The sequence below is a fragment of the Macrobrachium nipponense genome, chromosome 3 (genome assembly GCF_015104395.2).
Source record: "Macrobrachium nipponense isolate FS-2020 chromosome 3, ASM1510439v2, whole genome shotgun sequence".
Lineage (NCBI taxonomy): Eukaryota > Metazoa > Arthropoda > Malacostraca > Decapoda > Palaemonidae > Macrobrachium > Macrobrachium nipponense.
In genome coordinates, this window is record NC_087202.1 from 50095226 (window position 1) to 50119406 (window position 24181).

The 24181-nt window shown below is 36.2% G+C and overlaps 1 protein-coding gene across 1 annotated transcript in view; it reads left to right on the forward strand.

The window, feature by feature from the left end:
* The window catches only part of LOC135222196 (uncharacterized), a 208696-nt gene that overhangs the window by 117225 nt on the left and 67290 nt on the right, over window positions 1-24181 (forward strand). Inside the window, exons 3-4 of the mRNA XM_064260347.1 lie at window positions 2367-2452; window positions 18369-18464. Of these exons, the coding sequence (XP_064116417.1) occupies window positions 2367-2452; window positions 18369-18464 (182 nt within the window). The remainder of the gene's footprint in view (window positions 1-2366; window positions 2453-18368; window positions 18465-24181) is intronic.

Below are 24181 nucleotides of genomic sequence, written 5' to 3' on the forward strand. Positions count from 1 at the left end.
GATAAGAGAAGAAGGAACAGACGAAGGATCAGAGAGAAAAAGGCGCTCGAGAATTTAATCGGGATCTGGTCAAGTCGTCCGGGAGTGGATGACCGAGGCATTTCGACGTAGAGCAAGACTTCGGGGAAGAAACGTTCTACAAGAGGTTTTGAGGAGTTCCTGCCCTTCAAGTATCAAGAATAGACATTGTTTTCTGCAATACGGTGTCAAGAAGACCTCTGAAGTATAGTTCTCCTTTTGTGAAGCCATCGCTTCGAGCATTGATTTCCGTCAGCTGAAACTTGCCAGCAAGTATTAACACTTCTTCACTGTTCTCCCAGTTCATGCAGTGTAAGATTGTACCTTTTTTATGTAAATAGGAGATACCATTCTGCATTTATCTTTGTTAGTAAGCTTGTAAATAAACCTTTGTTGTGTTTGTGTATCTTTTATATTCGTATCCCCAGTTTCAACTGTTTGGGTTGAAATCTTTTTGTTTATAATAATATCGAAGTTGGAGCGGACCTCTCACGGTCCGTAACACATGGTCCCGCTGACAGAAAAAAATGTTTAGCCATCAACGAAGAATCGACGACATAATAAGACTTACGACGCAGTCATATTATGATACAAAACTATATAACTTATCAAAACGAATTCCTATCGGTTTTCTTAAGAAATTAAGCCAGAGGTATAACATTGATAAGCCATTACATCAAATATAATTCCGATCCCTCATATTTATATGCCATCACTAGGCGCAAGTCATGATATCGGCGCACATTCAAAGTCGCCTGGCTATGAAGTCAGTGTCTCTAACTGTACAGAGATTTTAACTGGTTGTTCAGGAGGCAATTTCGTTTGAGCTATTCATATGTCACGTGGCTCGACGTATAATCTTGTAGGTCACTTAAGGCTGTAAAATGGTAACTGTTACAACAAATTCACCACACAATTTTACAAGTTAATCAACGTCATGAATTAGGTAAGCAAGAGTATGCATATTTATGTAGAATATATGCCATAACTCGTTAAGGACCGAGATAGCCTATAATACAGGATTTATCATTATTATATGGAATTATCCAAATCATCTGAATTCGGTGTATAAAAAACCTCCTGAAAGCTCACTATGACCACACTGAAAACAATCATAGTAACAGAGAATATGTCTGGTATTCTGTGAGCTGAAGTTGCCCAGAATCAAGACATAGTGATTCATAAAGAGTCACTGACCTCGGCAAACTTCATCTAAACCAGTGTGTGGGTGGAAGTTGGCGATGTATGGCTAAAGACAGAATACGATTTTTACTTTACTTGTTAATTAAGAGCCGGTATAAAATAACTAACTTTTATAGTTTTGTAGCTCATTCCTTTGGAAATATATCCACATTATCATGAGGCCATTATATACAGCGATTTACAATATGAAGACGCATTCACGTGGGAACAGATAAACAAGGACCTGCAGTGTTACCATAACATTATTATACAATAGTAACAATACAATACCCATTCTTCCGGAAACCTGTAGCCACACTGCCATTGGCTATTTGCCTTAATCCCTGGAGAGTTCTCCCCCCACCCCCCCAATCCTTTTAGAATGAGCTGCTGATGACTTCGACCCAAATACATTGCTACTTTAGACATCTGACTACGCTGTGTGGTGGTGTTCTATTGTCTTGGACGAGGGACCTACAGCACAGACATCTTCCCTCAATTCTATGACAATGGAACATTCGCTTGTTGTTTGTTGTTTTAATGAACGAAACGGACCATCTTAGAAGAATGATAATTTGCCATGTTTGTTTTTCCATTGGTTTGTTTTGGTTATTTCTTAGCGTCTCTCTTCGGTAGTAGATTTTATAATAATAATAACAATAATGATAATAATAATACTTCATATTCTCCACAACAACGAGAGAGTATTGTGTGAAGAGATATTGATTTCACTGCACGGCTATTTAACGAATGAAATGACGTCGCAAGTTGTATTGTTCATCTATCTGACTTTCTTTCCCTAAATACTTCTTAAATATTTCTTTTTCTTCTTCTTCTCGGTAAAAATATTCTTAACATGAGATATTGGAATTTGACTTTCGGGAATGTCATGAGTTTTAAAACAAGCAGGTACTAACCCAAGTAAATGTATGCGCTTCCGAATATCTGCCTCCATAGATGAATATACTGCAAGGACTCATCATAACTATGAATTTATTTGTAAGGGCAGGGACTTGGTTTTCTTTGTTTCTTTACTGGTTCCTTGCCAACAAAATTAAAATGAATATCACACATTTAACTGTTTTCGTTCATTCATTGAATGATAATATTTAAAAGCCTTTTTTTTTTATATCGTTCTTACATCCATTTACATCTTTCTATTTCAGTCATTGATTACCTCAAAAAGGTGATGCTCACGCTATCTGTGGCAGGACCTCTCACCTGTGTTCTCCTCTTTATCGGATTATGCTACGTAAGTCTGAACGCAAACCTGTTTTATGATCTCTTTCGTCTTTGTTTATCTTAAGGCCATACGGTCATACAAAGATTTAAAAGTCTTTGTCAGCACACGACCGGTTATCATCATTACCCAGCGTATTTCTGACAGTGTTGTATGTTTGCCTGTCTGTATGTCTGTCTGTCTTGTTATCTGCATCCTAACAATCTAACAAAGCCATTAGCACTGATGAGATTCAAGGCAGAGCGCATAGCTGCATTTGTAATGTGCTGGTGTTTCCCAGTAACCAGGTTCCCTCTCATTGCTTTACCTTCTAAGACTAGCTTCTCACCATCCACGCTCCTGTTGCTGTACTGTATGTATCGACCTTACCATTATACTAAAATTATAATTTCGTAATGCTTTTGATGTATTGTGCTTCTTTGACTGTTTCCTTTCTAATCTTTATATTTTTTTGTCTCAAGTTGGAGAAACACTATCATATATATATATATATATATATATATATATATATATATATATATATATATATATATATATATATATATATATATATATAGTGTTGGTATATATATATATATATATATATATATATATATATATATATATATACCAACACTAAAATTAAAAACCGGTAATATTTTAGTTTCAACCATTATGGGAAATCTATTATATTGATATTTTTTCCCGAGTAAAGCACGTGATAACAAAACACTTCTTCTCAATACATTATTGTCGCTAATGCATACTTACAGAGAAAAAAAAGATTAAGTTTTTACCTCGAATTTTTCCTAATTTTTCCTAAGTCGGGAGAGGTGTTTCCTCTACGGTAATGTTTACTTTTAATGAGCCCTCTAACTTACTTTCTTACGCAAACAAAAGCAGTTCCAGTTACTCATTATTGGCTGAGAGGTGTGACATCGTTATGACGTCATGGGTTTCATAACCAATTACGAATGACTTGAGTCGAAAACTAAGTTTCACTAGCATTTCAGCGGAGTAATACAGTTACCTGTCTAGTGTCCCACTGGTATCCTTGTTTGACTGAATACTCGAATAATGAAGCAAAAAACGGCATTTTGTCTTCCTGTACCTATGGCAGAGGTAGTGGCTGGCCCTTCTGGCATTAATTTTGACAGACCTTCGATTTCCTACCGATTGTTTGCAGTGCAATGTGGTCGTCGGGTACCTGGCACTTCCTACTTTAAGTTGCATGTCAGGGAACCTTGCAACGGCTTCACGTTTTCCCTCAAAGCACCAGCACATTTTTATCAACCAACAGTTTAAGGTAAGCTTTATTAATTTATAGAGTATATTATAATGGTGGTAGTATAACGATGTATACAGCAGTACCATCACTTTGGATTTGGTTTGATGGATGTTAGGTAGTGGCCTTAAGGGGGGTCGCAGGGGGGCGGAGCCCCCCCGCTAGGCCTAGGTATGGGTACAGGGCCCTAGGTAAGGTTAGGTGGTTGTATTAGGTTCGGTAGTGCCCCGAAATCACTGTTGCCTTAATTAAGGGGGGGTCCCGCAGGGGCGGAGCCCCCCCGCTAGGCCTAGGTAGGGTACAGGGCCCTAGGTAAGGTTAGGTGGTTGTATTAGGTTCGGTAGTGCCCCGAAAATCATGTGGCCTTAAGGGGGGGTCGCAGGGGGCGGAGCCCCCCCGCTAGGCCTAGGTAGGGGTACAGGGCCCCTAGGTTAGTTAGGTGGGTTTGTTAGGTTCTGTGGTGCCCTGAAAATTACTGTGGCTTTAAGGGGGGGTCGCTGGGGGGCCCTACCCCCCTCCCCCCGTAGGCCTAGTTAGGGGTATGGGGGAGGGGTGCTGGAACATTAATTATTCATTTATTGCAAATATCATTCAATGCCCCAACGGCCCAACACCCTCCCCCCCTTCCCCCACCCAAAACCCCGGTTCCCAAAGGGTGTCCCCCATAATTGGTGGGATGAACTAGGGTATACATAGTAAATCTCTAAATCGGTTGGTTTGCAGTCAAAATAAACGTTAAATTCATTGAAACCACACTATTTCTGATGCAACAAATATATTTTTATTGCATTTTTCCAAATTTGGCTGAAACTAAAAATTTACCTAAAAACCTTTTAATAAATTAAGAATAAAAACAGAATAAAACCAGAAACGCAGAATAACCGTGAAAGGGCTAGGAGCGAATACAGAGAAACAAATTAATTATAAAATGATAATAATAAATAGAAAAAATATATAATAATAATCAATAATAATAATAATAATAATAATAATAATAATAATAATAATAATAATAGAACGAACAAGACACCTACCCACAGCGGTAGCGTAAGGAGAACTGACACGAAAAATTGTTATGGAGGGGAGTGTAAACAAAGCAACAGGTAATTAGGCAATAAACAGTTAGGTGGAAGACGACTGGTGGTTAAGAGAAGGTACAGTTAGCTTAATCATTATTGATTCGAGGGTGGTTAGTTCGTCTATATGTCGGGTTCTTCCTATAATATTTAAATGACTGGCATCTATGTGTGTTTTGAACTTTTACTATGATTTCTTATGTTAGATTGTTCTGGATTTGATAGTCGACAACCCGTTCTATAGCTAATTCCTTGATGAGAGGAAATTCGGACTTTTAGCAGCTTCCTGGTGCAACCGATGTAAGTGCCGAGATCACATCTGGGGCAATTATACCTGTAAGCGACACCGGAGGCAAACAGGGGGCTGATCTTATCCTTAACTATGAAGAGTGAGCCGATAGTTCGGGGGTTTATGGGAATTAATAGAATTTTAATAGAAATTAGAAAAATTTTAGTAGACCTCAATTCAAGTTACTTTTAGAATTAGCCGTGGTGGACACGCCCATTGTTTTTAATAATACGGTTTTTTAAGCAGACTGAGGGGATGGCCATGGGAAGCCCTCTGGGTCCTACTTTTGCTAACATAGTTATGTGCTCCCTGGAGGAGCGAGCTCTAGATGTATGCCCCCTAATTTCCGCCCACTCTTTTATAGACGCTACATAGATGACACTTTCGCCTTGTTCAGATGTAATTACCATGCTGATACCTTTCTTGAGTATTTAAATAACCAACACCATAACATTAGATTTACGGTTGAAACAGACACACAGAATTCACTTCCGTTCCTTGATGGATATCCAACGACGAGTCTGGCTTTCATACTGGTATTTATAGAAAGAGCACCTTTACTGGCCTGGGGAACAATTTTTATAGCTCATGTTTTTTTTAACTTTAAAATGAATTCCGTGTCAACTCTCCTCCATAGAGCCATTAATCTGACATCAAGCTGGTCTACCTTTCATACTGAAGTGACTTTCCTTGCTGATTACTTTAAGGATAATTATTTCCCTCCAGCAATTTTTCATAGATCCCTTAATAAGCTACTTAACCTGAAATTCAATCCACCCCCAATAGTCCATAGTGTCCCCAAGCTCCGTATGTTTGCTAGATTTCCCTTTCTCCATAATAATAAATTTAGGGAAAAATGCATCAACCTATTCAATGAGCAATTGCCTGCCCTTAATTTAAAACTAATTCCCATAAACCCCCGAACTATCGGCTCACTCTTCATAGTTAAGGATAAGATCAGCCCCCTGTTTGCCTCCGGTGTCGTTTACAGGTATAATTGTCCCAGATGTGATCTCGGCACTTACATCGGTTGCACCAGGAAGCTGCTAAAAGTCCGAATTTCCTCTCATCAAGGAATTAGCTATAGAACGGGTTGTCGACTATCAAATCCAGAACAATCTAACATAAGAAATCACAGTAAAAGTTGCAAAACACACATAGATGCCAGTCATTTAAATATTATAGGAAGAACCCGACATATAGACGAACTAACCACCCTCGAATCAATAATGATTAAGCTAACTGTACCTTCTCTTAACCACCAGTCGTCTTCCACCCAACTGTTTATTGCCCAATTACCTGTTGCTTTGTTTACACTTCACCTCCGTAACAATTTTTCGTTTCAGTTCTCCTTACGCTACCGCTGTGGGTAGGTGTCTTGTTCGTTCTATTATTATTATTATTATGATTATTATTATATATATATATATACTTTCTATTATTATTATTATTTTATAATTAATTTGTTTCTCTGTATTCGCTCCTAGCCCTTTCACTGTTATTCTGTGTTTCTGGTTTTATCGTGTTTTTATTCTTAATTTATTAAAAAGGTTTTTAATTTTGGTGTTGGTAGACATTGTGTGTATCTTTGTACTTATACGCAGTTGATATATATATATATATATATATATATATATACTACACACCCACACACACACACACACACACACACACACACATATATATATACTATATATATATATATATATATATATATATATATATATATATATATATATTCTCAAGGAAGCAAGGGAGACGTCTTCTGGTAATTTATTAAGCGACGTTTCGGGGTCCAGCCCATCATCACGGCTGTAAAAAGGATTAATACACATAAATATAATAAAAAGACTCATCCTAATAACTAACATACATTTAAAATTCATAGAAAACCTACTACAATGCTAAGAAAATTACCATATCAAGTGAAAGGGAGAAGACGAGTGACCAGAAGAAGAAGGAAAGGTTCCAAGTAAACATAGTTATGCCAGGTAAAGAGGGGTAGCGGTAGTTTGATTGTTTAATTTTGGAACTATTGTTTTTATGAAAAGCGATTCGAAAACAGCAAGCTCTTGAGGAGAAGAAGCCCGTGTAATGACTTTAAAGTGTTTGTATTCTATATTGAATTTGCATTTTTTTTAATGTTCACGAATGTTCGAGAATTCTGGTGAAGACTTTTACTGGACTAGGGACAAAGTTTTACAGCTTTTGTAGTTTTAACTTTAAAGTAAACGCTTTATATACACTCTTTTCCACAGGGGGCATATTTCTCTCTCCTCTGGCTGGTCTGAATTTCACAATGAGATTACTCTTTTACAACAGTACTTCACCGATAACTGCTATCCAGCTAAGGTTTTCTTCAAATACCTAACCAAGTTTTTAAATAATAAATTAATAGAGAAAAATAACAGACCAACTGCTCCTAGAATGCCTTTCTTTGCTAGTGTCCCGTTTATCAGTGATACAACGTTTTATACCAAAGTTAAACGTTTAATACGTGAATATTGTCCGGCCATAAAAAGTCAACTAATCTTAAGAAACCCATTAACTATTGGGTCTTTATTTAGATATAAAGAAAAGCTGAGCCCTCTTCTGACTTCCAATGCGGTCTATTTATTTTCGTGTCCCAAATGTACTTTGGGAGATTATGTCGGGTCTCACGTAGGCTTCTTAAAGTCCGCATTGATTGCCACAGGGGGGTGAGTTATAGAACAGGTGTCCGGTTGTCTTCACCAGAATTCTCGAACATTCGTGATCATTCAAAAAAATGCAAATTCAATATAGAATACAAACACTTTAAAGTCATTACACGGGCTTCTTCTCTCAAGAGCTTGCTGTTTTCGAATCGCTTTTCATAAAACAATAGTTCCAAAATTAAACAATCTAACTACCGCTACCCCTCTTTACCTGGCATAACTATGTTTACTTGGAACCTTTCCTTCTTCTTCTTGTCACTCGTCTTCTCCCTTTCACTTGATATGGTAATTTTCTTAGCATTGTAGTAGGTTTTCTATGAATTTTAAATGTATGTTAGTTATTAGGATGAGTCTTTTTTATTATATTTATGTGTATTAAACCTTTTTACAGCCGTGATGATGGGGCTGGACCCCGAAACGTCGCTTAATAAAGCCTTTTTAAATTACTAGAAGACGTCTCCCTTGCTTCCTTGAGAATATATCTCGAACGATTGCTGTTTTCCTGTGAAATATTTATATATATATATATATATATATATATATATATATATAGACTGGTAAAAATGTTATGTTACAGCAGGATTCTATCCAATAAAAGGAGCCCATAAAAACGCCAAAGTATCACTATATCAGAGACTGCTGTCTCCCTCTTCTGGTAGATGAATGAGAAAAGTTACAGAAAAGGTGGTATTTATACCAAGATATCCATCAACAGGTAAGGCAATTCAGGTCACTCCCGCTGATTATCTTCCTTTAATCCTCTTAAGCGTTGGTTGAATGAAAACTTTGTCAATGACATCTGAATCCCATGCTCCCTTCGAGATGTTCATTACCCGTCTCTGTTTAATCAAGGCCGATTCTATCATTTGACTTTTGTATCGACCTTGATTAAACGGAGACAGATAATGAACATCTCAAAGGGAGCATGGGATTCAGATGTCATTGGCAAAGTTTTCACTCAACCGACGCTTAAGAGGATTAAAGGAAGATTATCAGCGGGAGTGACCTAAATTGGCTTACCTGTGGATGGATCTCTTGGTATAAATACCACCTTTTCTGTAACTTTTCTCATTCATCTACCTGAAGTGGGAGACAGCAGTCTCTGAAATATAGTATTTTCTCTCTATACTTTGGCGTTTTTAAGGGTTCCTTTTGTTAGATATATATATATACACATATATATACATGGTCATCCATTTAAAACACTTTAGAACATAACCGATTTTCTGGTGTTCCACTTCCCAGAAAATCTTGTATGTAGGAGTTAATTCCAAACTAATGATTTCAATGACTGTATAATTAGTGACCCATTGGTTAGAATTAGAGGAAAGCTCCTAAGGGGACCTAGCTGTGACCTTCGCCTCTGCAGCCATTTACCGACCTTGTTAGTGTGTGGGCAGCGCTGTCGTTGCAAAAATCGTACAATTATAATTGACTGCTCTCGCACGCTGTCTGTTATCATACCAGGCTCGTATGAAAATCATTTTCGCCGTCCAATAAGAATAACACGAAATTCGCAGTGTAAATATATCATTTGTTTTTCACATAAAGGGGTCCCTCCTAACAGGGGTGAATACACAGGGAACAGAAAACAAATGGCCACTGCCACCACAATTTTAATTTATCACACATACATTCGCATATTAGCACTCTACCACACATGAAGGCGGGTGCACGCACATACACATAATATATATATATATATATATATATATATATATATATATATATATATATTATATATATATATATATATTAGTATTGCCTCTCATTCACGTGGCTTTTACAATCTCAAATATAGGCCACAGGCATACCTTCAAATCGAACTTGCTACACCTCGAATAACTTATACCTGAAGAGAATTTTACACGACACCAGGCTAGGATTCGAACCCATGCAATGTATTTCAGATTTTATTGACAGCTTTGTAAATAAGCCAGCTGTCTACCAACGCATTCAACCAAGAAGGCATATATAATATATATATATATATAGATATATATATATATATATAAAGAAAGAATGCGAAATCAGTGATAATCACTCCCTCACCTGTAATTCATTAAATATCGGTTCCATTTGACCTCAAACCTAATCTTACCTCGATTGTTGTGTCGTGTTGTTATCAGATCTTGACTAGACCTGGAATCGCCTGTCCATCGGCCTCCGCACTCATAAAAATCAAAGGAAATGAAATAGCTGATTGCCAAAGCACTAAATACGGTAATTGGTTTGATTCTATTTGATCGATTGATGATATTGCAAATATAGACTGCTGTAGCCTGTAACATGTAATATAAAGTAATGAATACAAAATGAAATTATGTAATCACAGAATGAAATATGTAGAATTGAAATGTCAAGTAAAGACATAACAAACAAAGCTATGATATTTAGTCTCAAAACGGTTAATTATGAAGCTCCCATCTCACTACTAATAAACTCAATTAACAGGTCATAAAATATAGGGCCCCAAAGCGCAAGGATCAAACAACAACCAGAGCTTATTAAGTTCTGATGAAAAAGTGAATCATTGGCCGTGATACGTCGATGCTCGCATTTTTCCAATGGAACCGCGTCCAGATAATGGCCTTTATTTGATGAGTTAACCGTATTACGTCTACCGAGAACTCGAGATACCCTTTATAAAAATTTTATAATCAAGATAAAGACGCCATTACCATAATAAGCACGCTTTACTAAGAAATAATCACGTATATAAATCCCCTATTTTTTTTTTCTCTGATCACGTTGACTACAATAATTTCACTGAAGCATTTTTCGGTGAAATTTGTAGAATTTTTGTCCATTTGTGGGCTATGTTGTTCGCCTGACCTGACTGTCCGAGAGACTTTGGATTTTTTGAGTAATGATCAAATGAATGACGAAAATTACGTAAAGTACTTTAATTTTCCATTAAATGCCTAGATTTCTTAATTATTTACCATCTGTGGGAACGTTGTTAGCTCTTCCTGTATATCTGCAAAATGTTGGATTTTTGGTACTATTAAAAAAAATGCAAATATATTGCATGGCATAATTTTCACTCATTACTATCCCGAACATTTGACAAAACTTGGTAAGACCCTCAGAGACATTTGGAGTCGAATGATCCGGAATCCACGTCATTGGTATGTCGTGGAAAAAGATGGCGCTAAAAATGTGTACTGCCGAGCATGCTCTTGGATTTACTACTCTCCCCTGTGCCTTCATCACCATAGTTTTCCTCAGAGTAAAAGTACAATACGTACACCTCTGCAAAAGTGAAGAGGGATAAATAGTCAAACCAACAAAATCTGAATAGGAAGTATACGCAGAAGGAAAGAGTCTTTGAATGATAAGTGTTAAGTAAAATTTATAAAGAGAGAGAAGGAAATTAAAGAGAAAGTACAAAGTACAATTAAATAACGGAAAGGGGGTTTCAAGCCTGAGAACCGTAATTAACCGAGAGTTAAATAGATAACGAAGGAAATAAAAGTTTTGAAAATAAGAAAAACAATAAATAAATAACAAAGAGGGGAAAAGTAGTTTAACATCCACCTACCCCAAAAGAAAAACAAAGAGAAAGAAATATGGAGATGAAACGTAGTTAAACGCCCAACAACCCCCTCGGCCGCCCCCCACCACCCCCAAAAAAAAAAAAATTAAATTTGCGATGTAGAAAATGTTAATACCAAGAACCTGAGTAATATTCAGAGAAGAGACATATTAAAGTTTTAAAAAAGGAAAAAGTGATACCCGCGAGAGGGGTCATCATAATAGAGAAAAGACAAGTCTTTATATTTAAAAAATAATGAATAAAGACATGAGTTAATTAATGAATGAATCAATTCATCAATTAGCATTAATAAATTATTAAAGGGACGATTGAAGTTTCAACCTACAATAAGGACATCAGATGCCACTAGGGATATTCACAGCTCGTCTAATATTGATGCGACGCAGATTTCTTCCAAATATTGAAATTAAATTTTGGAAGATGGCTGCCGAATTTTATCTGACGGGAACTCAGATGAAACGAAATTAAAACCCGGTTTCAATTTCCGGGAAATAGTCCACCAGTTAAGGAAGAAAAGGATGAAAGAGAGACATCCGAGGAAATTAATAACGTGGCATTATTTGACCTGGAATTTAATGAGCCAATAATGCTAAAGGTCGTTCTCGTATAAGAGGTATAGGTGCTATGAAGTTTTTACAAGTACGATTGTGCGCACGTTTGTGTATGTGTGTGTGGGTAGGGGGGGGGGTGTGAGTGGTGGGTTAAGGGGTGGGGTGTGTGTGTGTAAGAGAGAGAGAGAGAGAGAGAGAGAGAAAATTAATCAGTTTATGTCAAATAAATAAAAAAATAGAATAGACATGATTAGACTCAAACAATCAAAACCTAAGACAGGATAATAAGGAAATAGAGAATCCTTTAGGCTTCAAAAAACAAAGTAAGCATGAATATAAAACTAAGAGAAATCTTCAGACTCAAACGTGGAAAAAAATATTAGAAAGACAGTATGGCACATGGCAAATAACTATCGAAATAAAGATAAGGAGAAAAATAAATGCAAGAATAAGTTTCCAGTCAAAGAAGTCTTCAATTTGGAAAAGCAAACCAATTTAGAATGTGATAAGAAACTTCACTTTAGAAATAGAACTTGAATTAAAGATACATACATACGATATGTATCATATTACATATGACACATATGACATAACTCTTCAAAAACTTTGCCACCAAACTCTTCAATATCATATTTCACCTCAACCTGGTTTCAGTTTCCTTGGAATCGCCTTCCAGTTGGAAAATTTCCAGATGAAAGTGAAACTTCTGAGAAAATAACTATCATATGACCATTAAATTTTCTTAATTAATAGTTTGTGCACGCAGATAGAAAAGAAGGAAAGAGGGAAAGAGAAAGAGAAAGAGAGAGAGAGAGAGACCTGCTGAGTTTTAGTTAGGTATCTAGATTTCATCCCACAAATCTCGCCGCTAATTGCTACCAAATTTCTCGATCGTAACAAGTCCTACAATTATACTAATTATTTTGCATGACTGACACAAACATACATAGGAATACATACAGACATGATTTCACTACACAAAATAATACCCAAAGTCCAATTTGACACTCAAATTCACTCGGCGTACCTAAGACCATACCAGTAATAAATAGCAATATGCCGACGGTGAAGAAAATCATATATATATAAATACCTTGTTGTCATCCTCAGTAATTGGAAGTTTCAGTGGCTGGGTTGGTAAAGTTATAAACCCCACCAAGGCTTGTGATGTTATTGTGTCCAGTAGGAGGAGGAGCACAATACATAACCATAGAATTCGAGACCCCTCGTCTATATTGCTCACCCAGCACCCACCCGACCCCTGTCATATGCCGACCCAAAGCCGTGAAAAAAGAAGTCTCTAAGGTCGGATTCAACCTTTTTGACAAGAGGACAGACATGCCTGAATATTGCATCAGGCCTTGGGTCCTTGGTACGCCAGCCGTGGAGTGACTGAATATTCAAGTATTTACTTAACATCTTTAAAGCTTCTTTCTACATTCAGGTGAGCTGTATTCATTCATAAATAAAATCAACAGAAAAATCAAGATAGCCATAAACATAAAGAAGATGGCTTGAGTCTGGAAGTTGATATAAACCTCTCGTATGTTTCCTATTTAATATCTTCTCTAAAGTTTCCATGCATGACAAGCACCCTACGTCTTAAAATTCTAATCTCATTGGATACTATATTAAGATGACAGCAGCTCTGAAGGCGGTGTTCTCCGAAATATATCGCATAACACTGAGACGGTTTTTCCTAAAATACATATAGTAAAATACAGGTTCGGTTTTCTTCTAATTTATTTTTAACATTCTCTAAACAATCGTAGTCCTTGTCTGTCTGCATGTATGCCTTAGTCTTTTTCTCTCTTGCAGGATGGGACAAGTTAAATGTAAATTATCAAAATTCACTTTCGATAAAGTGGCGTGGCAGCTTTCATTTTTTCTGTACCAAAGCTGAGTAACATAGTTTATACATAGACGAGGTAGGAGCTCTCTCTCTCTCTCTCTCTCTCTTTATTCATGGAAAACTAATATTGTCTAATGTGTAGTGTCCCGGAGATGCCAATTCAGTTTATTTGTAAGAATGGAAAAGGTTTATTTACCGTGTCCTTTAGGACACTGCCCGTTGATTGAACCTTACTTTTTCATCTAATGGTCTTAATAAATTTTCGTCATTTGTGAATACTGTAGATATGTGCAAAAATGATGATCTTGTGCGTTCTGAGACAGCAGTGGAAGTTTCTTCAAGATTAAAAGCATTAAAAAAAATATGACCAAAAATTGTAAAGGTGAAACTAATGTGAGTGCGTGGAGTTTTTCAAAGACGTTCAGTCATGACACTGAGTGCAATAAACGCTTTGATCTCCACTGACTTCCAGTGCGTGGAGCATTCTTTAACAGCCTGCATACAAGAAGGTGTATTTAACCGACGCTGCAATGTTCTCAGAGGGACAAGATATGGCAAAGAAGAAGAAGAATGGGGGTATCATAAAAACTCACACAACCTATATATGCAAAAGTGAGACTTGAAATACCCAGAGCAACACGAAGAAGAAGAAGAAGAAGAAGAAGAAGAAGGAGAAGGGGGAGGAAAGGAGGAGGAGGTAGGGGAGATGGGGGTAAAGTCCGTAAATGAGAGAGATGGAAACACTCTCTCTTGGCCAGTCTCGCCCGTCCGGCGACTTTACCATCGGTTTTCCGATGTCAACGCCTCCTGCAGAAGAATGCCTTCCAATCAGAATCTTGATTTGCCTTTCGCAAACCCGGGACTAAATTTTTGCGAAAACGGAGATTGTTTTCAAGGTTTTAAATGGGTAGTTGTTTCACGTGTCCGCTTCGCAGGAGGAGGCTGTCTCGGGAATTCCAGACAGGGAAGAAAGTCTGGTATTTTTCTAAAAATCAAACAACGTGGAAGCTCCCACTCTTTAGAATACCAGATCAAGAATAGGCTCATTTTTTCTTTGAATTATAAACTATGAGAAGTTTTATACACACACACACACACACACACACACACACACACACACACACACACACACACACATATATATATATATATGTATATGGAGTATGTATGTCTGTATTATATTTATAACTAATATAAGGAGCCAATAAAAACGCCAAAATATAGAAAGTGAGTACTATATTTCAGAAACTGCTGTCACAAATTCAGAGAAGCACAGCTACCACTTCACAACATAAAACTTTTAAGCCTTAATGTAGGTTCCCTATTCACAAAAGTACCAGTACAGGACATTCTACAGTTTTAGAGGGAAAAACTAGCCCCCTGTTCAGAGAATTTCCCACTGGCCCTTAACAAAATAATCAAGTTAGTTGGATTATGGGTATCTAATAACGTATTGTCATTCTATAAGCAAAAATTTGGGTGTGGCATGGGTAGCATTTTAAGTCCTGTTTTAGCCAATCTATACATAGAATACTTTGAAACTATAGATAAATGCTATAAAACCCAAAAACATGCCATGGATGAAATATGTAGATGATATTCTAACATTTTGGGATAATAGGTGGGGCAATTTCAACGAATTTCTTTCAAAATTAAATGCGTTAGTGCCCAGCATCAAATTTAAAGTTGAATGGAAACAGTCAAAAAATTCCTTTTCTTGATGTTTTAATAATCAGAGACACGACAGAATACAAATTCACCATATACAGAAAACCAGCATTCTAACTTTCATGCATTCACTGCAAGCCAAATCCCTGATTAACGTCCAACAAAAGCCAATCCCCAAAGACAAAGGAGTGTATACAAAAACGTTTGGATGGATCTCTTTGTATAGATACCACCTTTCTGTAACTTGTCTCATTCATTACCTACCTGGAGAGAGAGAGACAGTAGTCTCTGAAAAATAGTACTTACTTTTTATATTTTGGTATTTTTATGGGCTCATTTTATTAGGTGGAATTCTGTTTTAACAGAACATTTTTACCAGTCATACATGTGTTTGTGTGTGTTATGTATAAACAACATATAATATAAATATATATATATATATATGATATATATATATATATATATATGCTAATAATAATCACAGTAGATGCACGTGACTTCATTAAATAAGCGAATAGCACAGGAAAAAGATAGGCAGAAATCCAAGCGCATTCGTCTTTACTAAGACATTGTCAAGGACCGTTCCTTGACAATGTCTTAATAAAGACGAAAGCGCTTGGATTCCTGCCTATCATTTTCCTATGGTATTCGCTTATACACACACACACACACACACAGATATATATATATATATATATATATATATATATATATATATATATATATATATGAGAAATTAACATAAAGTTAGCTCTAACCTTTCATTTACACATTACGAAACTAACAGCCTTAAGCCCAAGGATAATGGCCTCCTACATCTACGGACGTTAGTTTTTATAGCAATGGTAAATATAATAATATAATAATAATAATTGCATCCTTTAATTTCAACAAAACTGTCAAATATCGTCAGGAAAATGTGGTTAACTCATCATCACAATACCAGAAGAAATTTTTTTTAAATCCTCTAACATTCAATAGGAACGCTTGTAAAGAAAATACAATATTTCAAATTAAAGTATTAATTTGAAATATTGTTATTTCCGAGATATCAAGTTTGGGAACTTTTCTGTAAAATGTTATATGCTTATGATTAGGTAACCATATATATTAAGTACTGCAAATTCCGGGAAGTCTTTTAGGTTATCAAAAGATTAATCTATTATCAACATCTAAACTTCCAGACAAAAGAGTTTTGTGAAACAATATACTCTGCTCATTCAGGTCTCACACAAATAAGCGCCCGCTCCCACCACCTACCACAAAGTTGTTCCTCCCCCCCTCCTCCTCCCCCCACCACACATACACTATCACCATTGCTCACGCGCACTTAAACGACTTCTGACAGGCACAACTTCACCGCTCCAGCTGTGGAATAACCTCACCGTGGGTTGTCTCATTGCGCGATCAGCCACCGTAACTTCCGTCAATTGACAAAGTTTCGACTCGCTGAACGTCTAAAGAAAATTGCATTCGTTTCCCCAAATCCATTACGGCAACATCGGACAAGATAAGCAAGTTACAATTTGCAGAGGTAATCTTTCATAGCAGCTTAATGTCATTTCCGTCAGGACAGTTAGATAACTTCTGGCATTTTCATTCCTAACAACTTTCATCCAACGAAAGGACTCTCTTTTTGCAATGGATTATGTACATGGTGGCTGCTAACAACAGGGAGTTGCAATCGGAGGTGTCGAAGGATATGGGACTCGCAGTCTCATCTCAAAATTCGAACTAAACATCATGAGATTAACATCCACCTCTTAAGGGGGAGTGTCCTATCAGAGAGTTCATGCGTGTGTGTGTGTGTGTGTATGGCATTACATCTTGCTTGAGGGCTGTTCATAGAATTGCAGTTCACTACGATTTTAGAATTTACTCTTTTTGGAGCTGTGCGGTGAAACCACGAGAGTAAGATGTTTTGCTAATCTTTTTTTTTTAGTGTCAAAGTTATTATTTGAGTCTCTATGAGATGTACCAGTGCAGAGAACCTTTTCTTTACTTTGATTATTTTATATTATTATGCATTTTTCTTTTTATTTAATGTTTCACAAGTTATAAATTGTAATGGGGTCGTCTTCTTTCTGACAGGAACTCTACTCCTACATTTTAATTATGCCACATGAAAATGTTTGATTACTGCAGGAAACATGAGAAGAGACTATATTTACTATGTGACTTTTTTTTTAATGGCTATTCAGGTTTTGGATTTGGTTCAGTTTCCCATTTGTCGCAGAAGAACAACACGTTCTCTCCATAAGGTGTCGGTATTTGTCAAAGATCTAGTTAATCCAAATTTCCTTGATAGAAAGAGCTTTGCTTGCTTATCCTTCAATAAATTTATTTTTGTAGCTCGGAGTTTGATTCAGTTGCCATCGCTAATCTGGAGTCGTCTCATTGTGTGTGGTAAGATTATTCTTTCAGGATGGCCCAAGCTACCATAGGCAGGTTAACAGGCGAGAAATACCCCGGGGTAGCGGGGTAACACACACACACACGCACACACACAAACAGTTGTTAGGAGAGGGTGGAAAGTAAGATGGAAGAAAGAGAATATGAAAGGAGGTACAGTATAAGGAACGAAACGGGTTGCTACTAGTGGGCCAAGACACGCAGTGCTGCAAAGAACATAAGTAACGCCTACCGTGCCCGCATGTGATACACTAACGGCACTACATCCTCTACGGGGTGTTTACATTCTAGCGCAGCGTTTGCAGTTAAGATGTTAAAAGATAAGGACACCGTGCTTAAGAGAGACTCTTTGTCAACACTGGAACCTGCGTCCCGCTTCCTTTCCATATACATATATACAAAATAGAACGAAAATTTCCAAATACAACTTCTCGTAAAAGCAAATCCATTTTTCTTATAATCAAATGAAACTAAAGTAAGAATTCTATCTATTAGTAAAGAACTTTTACTAAACCAATGAAGCAAAATAATTTAATGAGCAATTTTCCTTCTAAATTTCAGGACATCAAGAACCTGCTTCTCCCGTGGTTGGTGGATGCTGTGTTGATCATCTTGCTCGACCTCGTATTCGTAGCCTACATCGTCTACCAAGAACGCGTAAGTATGGCTTGCTTATGTATACTAGTGTGTGTTCTTCAGTTCCGTTGTTTATTAAAACATATAACTTTTCCTACCTCTTCTCCACTGGTATTACTTTTTATTTTCTCTTCCCATATGTGACGTCTATTCAAAAGGCATGCTTGTCAAGTTACGGCAATTTTGGCTTGTCACAAACAAAATTCACCACATTGTCAATAATTTCTATAAGATATTACTGTGCATGGGACAATGGGACAAATAAATAAACACTGTAGTTATCCTATACTAGGATCAGTTGTAGATTACGAATTGCTAATCAACAAACTCCCACACACACACACACACACACACACTCTATATATGTATATATATATATAGTATATTTATATTATTATCTATATTATATATATTATATATATAATATATATATATATATAATATATATATATATAGATATATATATATATATATATATCTTATATATATATATATATATATATATACTAGCTGTACCCAGCCACGCGTTGCTGTGGCTCAAACTCAGTCTGGTTAAATGAAAAAGAAAGAAAAGAGATAGCTCCTTTCTTTTACTCTCTCTTTCTCTCTCCAACCATCACTGTCTCTTTCCCTCTTTCTTCTCACTAATACCAACTCTCTCTCTCTCTCTCCCTCTCTCTCTCTCCTCCCAAACAACCACTCTTCTCTGTCTCTCTCTCTCGTAGTAGCCATCTTGCTTGGTGAGACGTACCCGCGTGAAGTCAGATTAATCAACAGATATCACAAGTTTAACATACGACTAGAATTTGAGAAATATCTAGAAGTGTTCGTGAACTATCGGTGATAAGATTAGTGTGAAAATAGTAGGATAAAGCGTCTTCTAAGTTAGTTTAACAAGTGTAATACTGAAATCAGAACAAGATGGCAGTAAGTTCCAACTGCGGGAAAAGGTGGCGTAATTTAGCTTGCTTGGCAGATTCGCAATACGATGAGGTAGCAGGAAGGGAACTGGCATTTCTCATCTATGAAATCAGCAACAGTCCTAACCAAAAAGATACAAAAGCATTCATAGATATATTAGAAGGATATAATCCTTCAAACTGGAACAAATCTAATGAAAACATCTTGAAAATAATTGAAGAAGTTCCAAATAAAATCCAAGTGGTCAAGAGACTCATAAAGAAAATATACATAAACCAACATATTCCGACAAAGAAAATGAATAAGGTGAATCTTGTGAATATCCTAATTGATGCATTAGGAAAAAGAATGCCAAAAGCATGCAAACTGTGTAAGGTTTGGTATAGCATAGTCAATCCACAAAACCTAATCAGAAAATGTGCTGCATGCAACATTCTGACCCATCCACAGTGTGCTGAGGTAATGCAAGATTTGAGAAAAGATACAAGAATTTTTTGTTCAACATGTCTATCATGGATAGACAATGTTATTAAATCAAGATTGAATGTACAAATAGTTGAGGATGAAGAAGAAGAGGAAGAGGAAGAAGAAGAAGAAAAAGAAGAAGAGGAAAACGGAAGAGAAGTAAACAAAAATGAAATGACAGAAAAAAATAAGGAAAGCAAAGAACAAGATAAAAGTATGGATGCAGAGATACTCATTGATACTACATATGAGGCAATAAAACAGCATACCTACGAAGAAATAAATTACGATATGACAACAGAAAAGCAATCCCGAAGAGGCTCTACCCAGATCTACACAATGACGGGAAAGAGGAAAAAATAGACAAGACAAAATCTGCAACCTTTTGAAAAGAGGGAATTGCAGATTTGGAGAAAGATGTTACTACAAACATCCTAAGGTATGTCAAAACTATGAAATATATGGTAAATGTGCATATTACTAGATGGCTAGGGGATGATTGCAGAGATCTGCATCCAAAAATATGTAAAAACCTAAAAGAAGGAAAAGGATGTAAGTTCGACAAAAAATGCAAATATATGCACCCTGTAGCCATGAATCATATTCAAATAAATAACCAACCAAGTAATAAAATCCAAAATAAGAAAGAAACAAATAAAGAGAGAAATCAAGAATATCAGGTAAAAGAGAAAAGCAAACCACCAATGAGATATGCAGAGGTGTCAGCAAAAAATTTCAAAGCATCAGCTCCGAAATTCTACTCAAGAGATAATAACTGTATTTATTATGCAAGAGGATATTGCAGAAACGGAGAAAATTGCAGATTCAGACACAAAATGAATAATTATGATGAAGGAAGATCAAATATTATGGAAAAGTTGGATTTTTTAATGTCAGAATTTTCTGGAAATGAAAAAAAGAACAACATACCAGAACAGGAAAGAGACATGGGAAAATCCTTATTACTACCAATATTAAATGAAGGAGAAAACACGCAAACCATCATAGTGATGAATGCGCAGGGTTTAGTTACGAGTAACTCAAAAAGAAAAATAGAGTACTTAGAAGAACTAACCCAAAATGAAAAGAAAATAGATATAATGAATATAAGTGAAACCTGGTATTCCCAAGAGACTGGGAATGATGATCAAATAAAAGGGTTCCAAACTTATAGATCAGATAGAAAAAATAGGAATCAAGGGGGAACCGCAATATATGGGAAAGACAAAAAACAAGGAAAAATATATGAGAAATATAGTAACTCAGAATGTGAACTAATAGCGGTAGAATTTGAATCTGAAAAATTGATGAACATAGTAATATATAGACCTCCTAATACTAAAGAGTTTGACTTAATAATTGAAAAATTGGATGATATATGTAGAAATCACAAGGACTGGACTATTCTCCTATCTGGTGACTTTCAAACTTTCCTTTCGTAGAATGGAAAGAAACGAATAGGAGACTGTGGTTAAACTTATACATATAAAAAAGAGAGTAATAGTAGTGCAGAAGATAAGAGGCAATTTGAAAAGCTATTAGATATGCTACTAGAATACAACATTCAACAAATAAATCACCTGCCAACAAGAAAGGAAAATACTTTAGACCTAGTATTTGTGAACGAGATGAATTATGTTAAAGAAATAATAGTTTATAATGCGAGTATTTCAGATCATAATGTCATAGAATTAACAGTTCATTCCAAAGCAAGTGAAAATAGAGATAAGCAAGAAATGAAAAAGTGGGAAGGATATGGAAAAATACAACTTCTACAGTAAAAATATAAATGGTCAGAAATTAATGAAGAATTAAACAAAGATTGGGATAACATTTTCGTAAGTGATGACATAAGGGTAAATACGGAGATATATATAAAATATTGGAGAAAATAGTGGATAAATATATACCGAAGAAGAAAAGTAAACATCATTCATGCATACAAGAGACAGAAGGATCTTGTTCCAGAAAATCAGAAAGTGGAAAAAAGGTCTTGCAAAAGAAAAAAATGCATGGAAAGTTATAGAACTAAAAAGTAAGATAGAAAAATGCAGAACAAAAACGATTATACAATCAAAAGAAAATGAAAAACGGGACTTGGAAGAAAAAACCCTATTAAATATCAAGCAAACCCCAAACTATTATACTCATATGCGAAGAAGATGAATAAAAGAAGAATAGAAATAGGCCCTCTGAGAATTGAAGGGAGATTAACGAATGAAAAAAAGGAAATTTGCAACATACTGGCAGAACGATATAAGAGAGAATTCACCCCTAGAATAGATAATGAAGATAATGATATAGAAGTAAGGGACGAAAATAGTGAATATTTAGCTGACATAGAAATTAATGAAGCTGATATTGTGCAGGCAATTAATGAAATTAAAAATGGAGCTGCTGCAGGGCCGGATGGAGTCCCTGCTATTTTGTTAAAGAAAGTAGTTCATTCTATCGCAAAGCCACTTGCAATATTATTAAGACAAAGTGTAGATACAGGCAAGATTTATGATGAGCACAAATTAGCATATATCACCCCTACTTTCAAAAGTGGATCAGACTAGAGGCAAATAATTATAGGCCTGTGAGTCTAACATCACATATTATGAAAGTGTATGAAAGGGTAATGAAGAAAAAATATTATGAAACATTTAATAAAAAATAATTTGTTAATATAGGACAACACGGTTTCGTACCCGGAAAAAGTACACAAACCCAACTGTTAGTCCACCGTGAGAACATATTCAAAAATATGAAAAGCGGAAATGAAACAGATGTGGTTTATCTAGACTTTGCAAAAGCTTTTGACAAAGTAGACCATAATATATTAGCAAAGAAAATTAGAAAACACAATATCGTAGATAAAGTAGGAAGATGGTTAAAAGAATTTTTACACAACAGAAAAACAGATAGTTATTGCAAACGATGAGAAATCGGATGAAACCAAGGTAATATCCGGTGTGCCACAAGGTACGGTGCTAGCTGCAATATTGTTGTTATTATGATGAAGACATAGACAGTAATGTTAAGGATTCGGTAGTGAGTAGTTTCGCTGATGACACAAGAATAAGTAGAGAAATTACTTGTGATGAAGATAGGAACGCTCTACAAAGAGACCTTAACAAAGTATATGGTTGGGCAGAGGTAAATAGGATGGTATTTAACTCTGATAAATTTGAATCAATAAATTATGGAGACAGAGAAGGAAAGCTATATGCATATAGGGGGACCTAATAATGAGACAATCACAAATAAGGAAGCAGTTAAAGACCTTGGTGTGATGATGAATATGGCAAACCATGTTAATGCAATATTGATCAAAATAGCCATTCTGTTGGCAAAATGTAAAGCAAAAATGGGAATGTTGTTACGGCACTTCAAAACAAGAAAAAGCTGAACACATGATTATGCTTTATAAAACATATGTTCGTAGTCCACTTGAATATTGCAATATGATATGGTACCCACACTATCAAAAGGATATTGCACAAATAGAGAGTGTACAAAGGTCCTTTACAGCTAGAATAGAAGAAGTTAAGGACCTAGACTACGGGAAAGACTACAATCCTTAAAATTATATAGTCTAGAAAAGGAGAGACGCTACATGATAATTCAGGCATGGAAACAGATAGAAGGAATAACAGAAAATATCATGGAACTAAAAATATCAGAAAGAGCAAGCAGAGGTAGATTAATAGTGCCCAAAACTATACCAGGAAAAAATAAGGAAAGCACACAGAACATTAATCCACTACGCACCAGCATCGATAATGCAGCGTCTATTCAATGCGTTGCCAGCTCATTTGAGGAATATATCAGGAGTGAGCGTAGATGTGTTTAAGAATAAGCTCGACAAATATCTAAACTGCATCCCAGACCATCCAAGATTGGAAGATGCAAAATATACCGGAAGATGTACTAGCAACTCTCTGGTAGACATTAAAGGCGCCTCACACTGAGGGACCTGGGGCAACCCGAACGAACTGTAAGGTTTGTAAGGTAAGCTAAGGTCTCTCACTCACATTTTCCATCTTTCTCCTACCTAACACCTCCCCCCCCCACTCTCTCTCTCTCTCTCTTCATCTCCCTATTGCTCCATTCTCTTACTCTCTCTTTCTCTCTCCAAAAATCACTGTCTTTTCCCTCTTTCTTCTCACTAATACCAACTCTCTCTCTCTCTCTCTCTCTCTCTCTCTCTCTCCTCCCAATCACCCGCTCTTCTTTGTCTCTGTCTGTCTGTGTCTCTCTTTAACCCTCCCTGTCTTTATTCCTCTTTCTTCTCCCTAACACCCCGTCTACGCTATCTCACCTCCTCTCCCTCTCACTCTCTCTCTGTCAACCCCATTCTCAGTTAC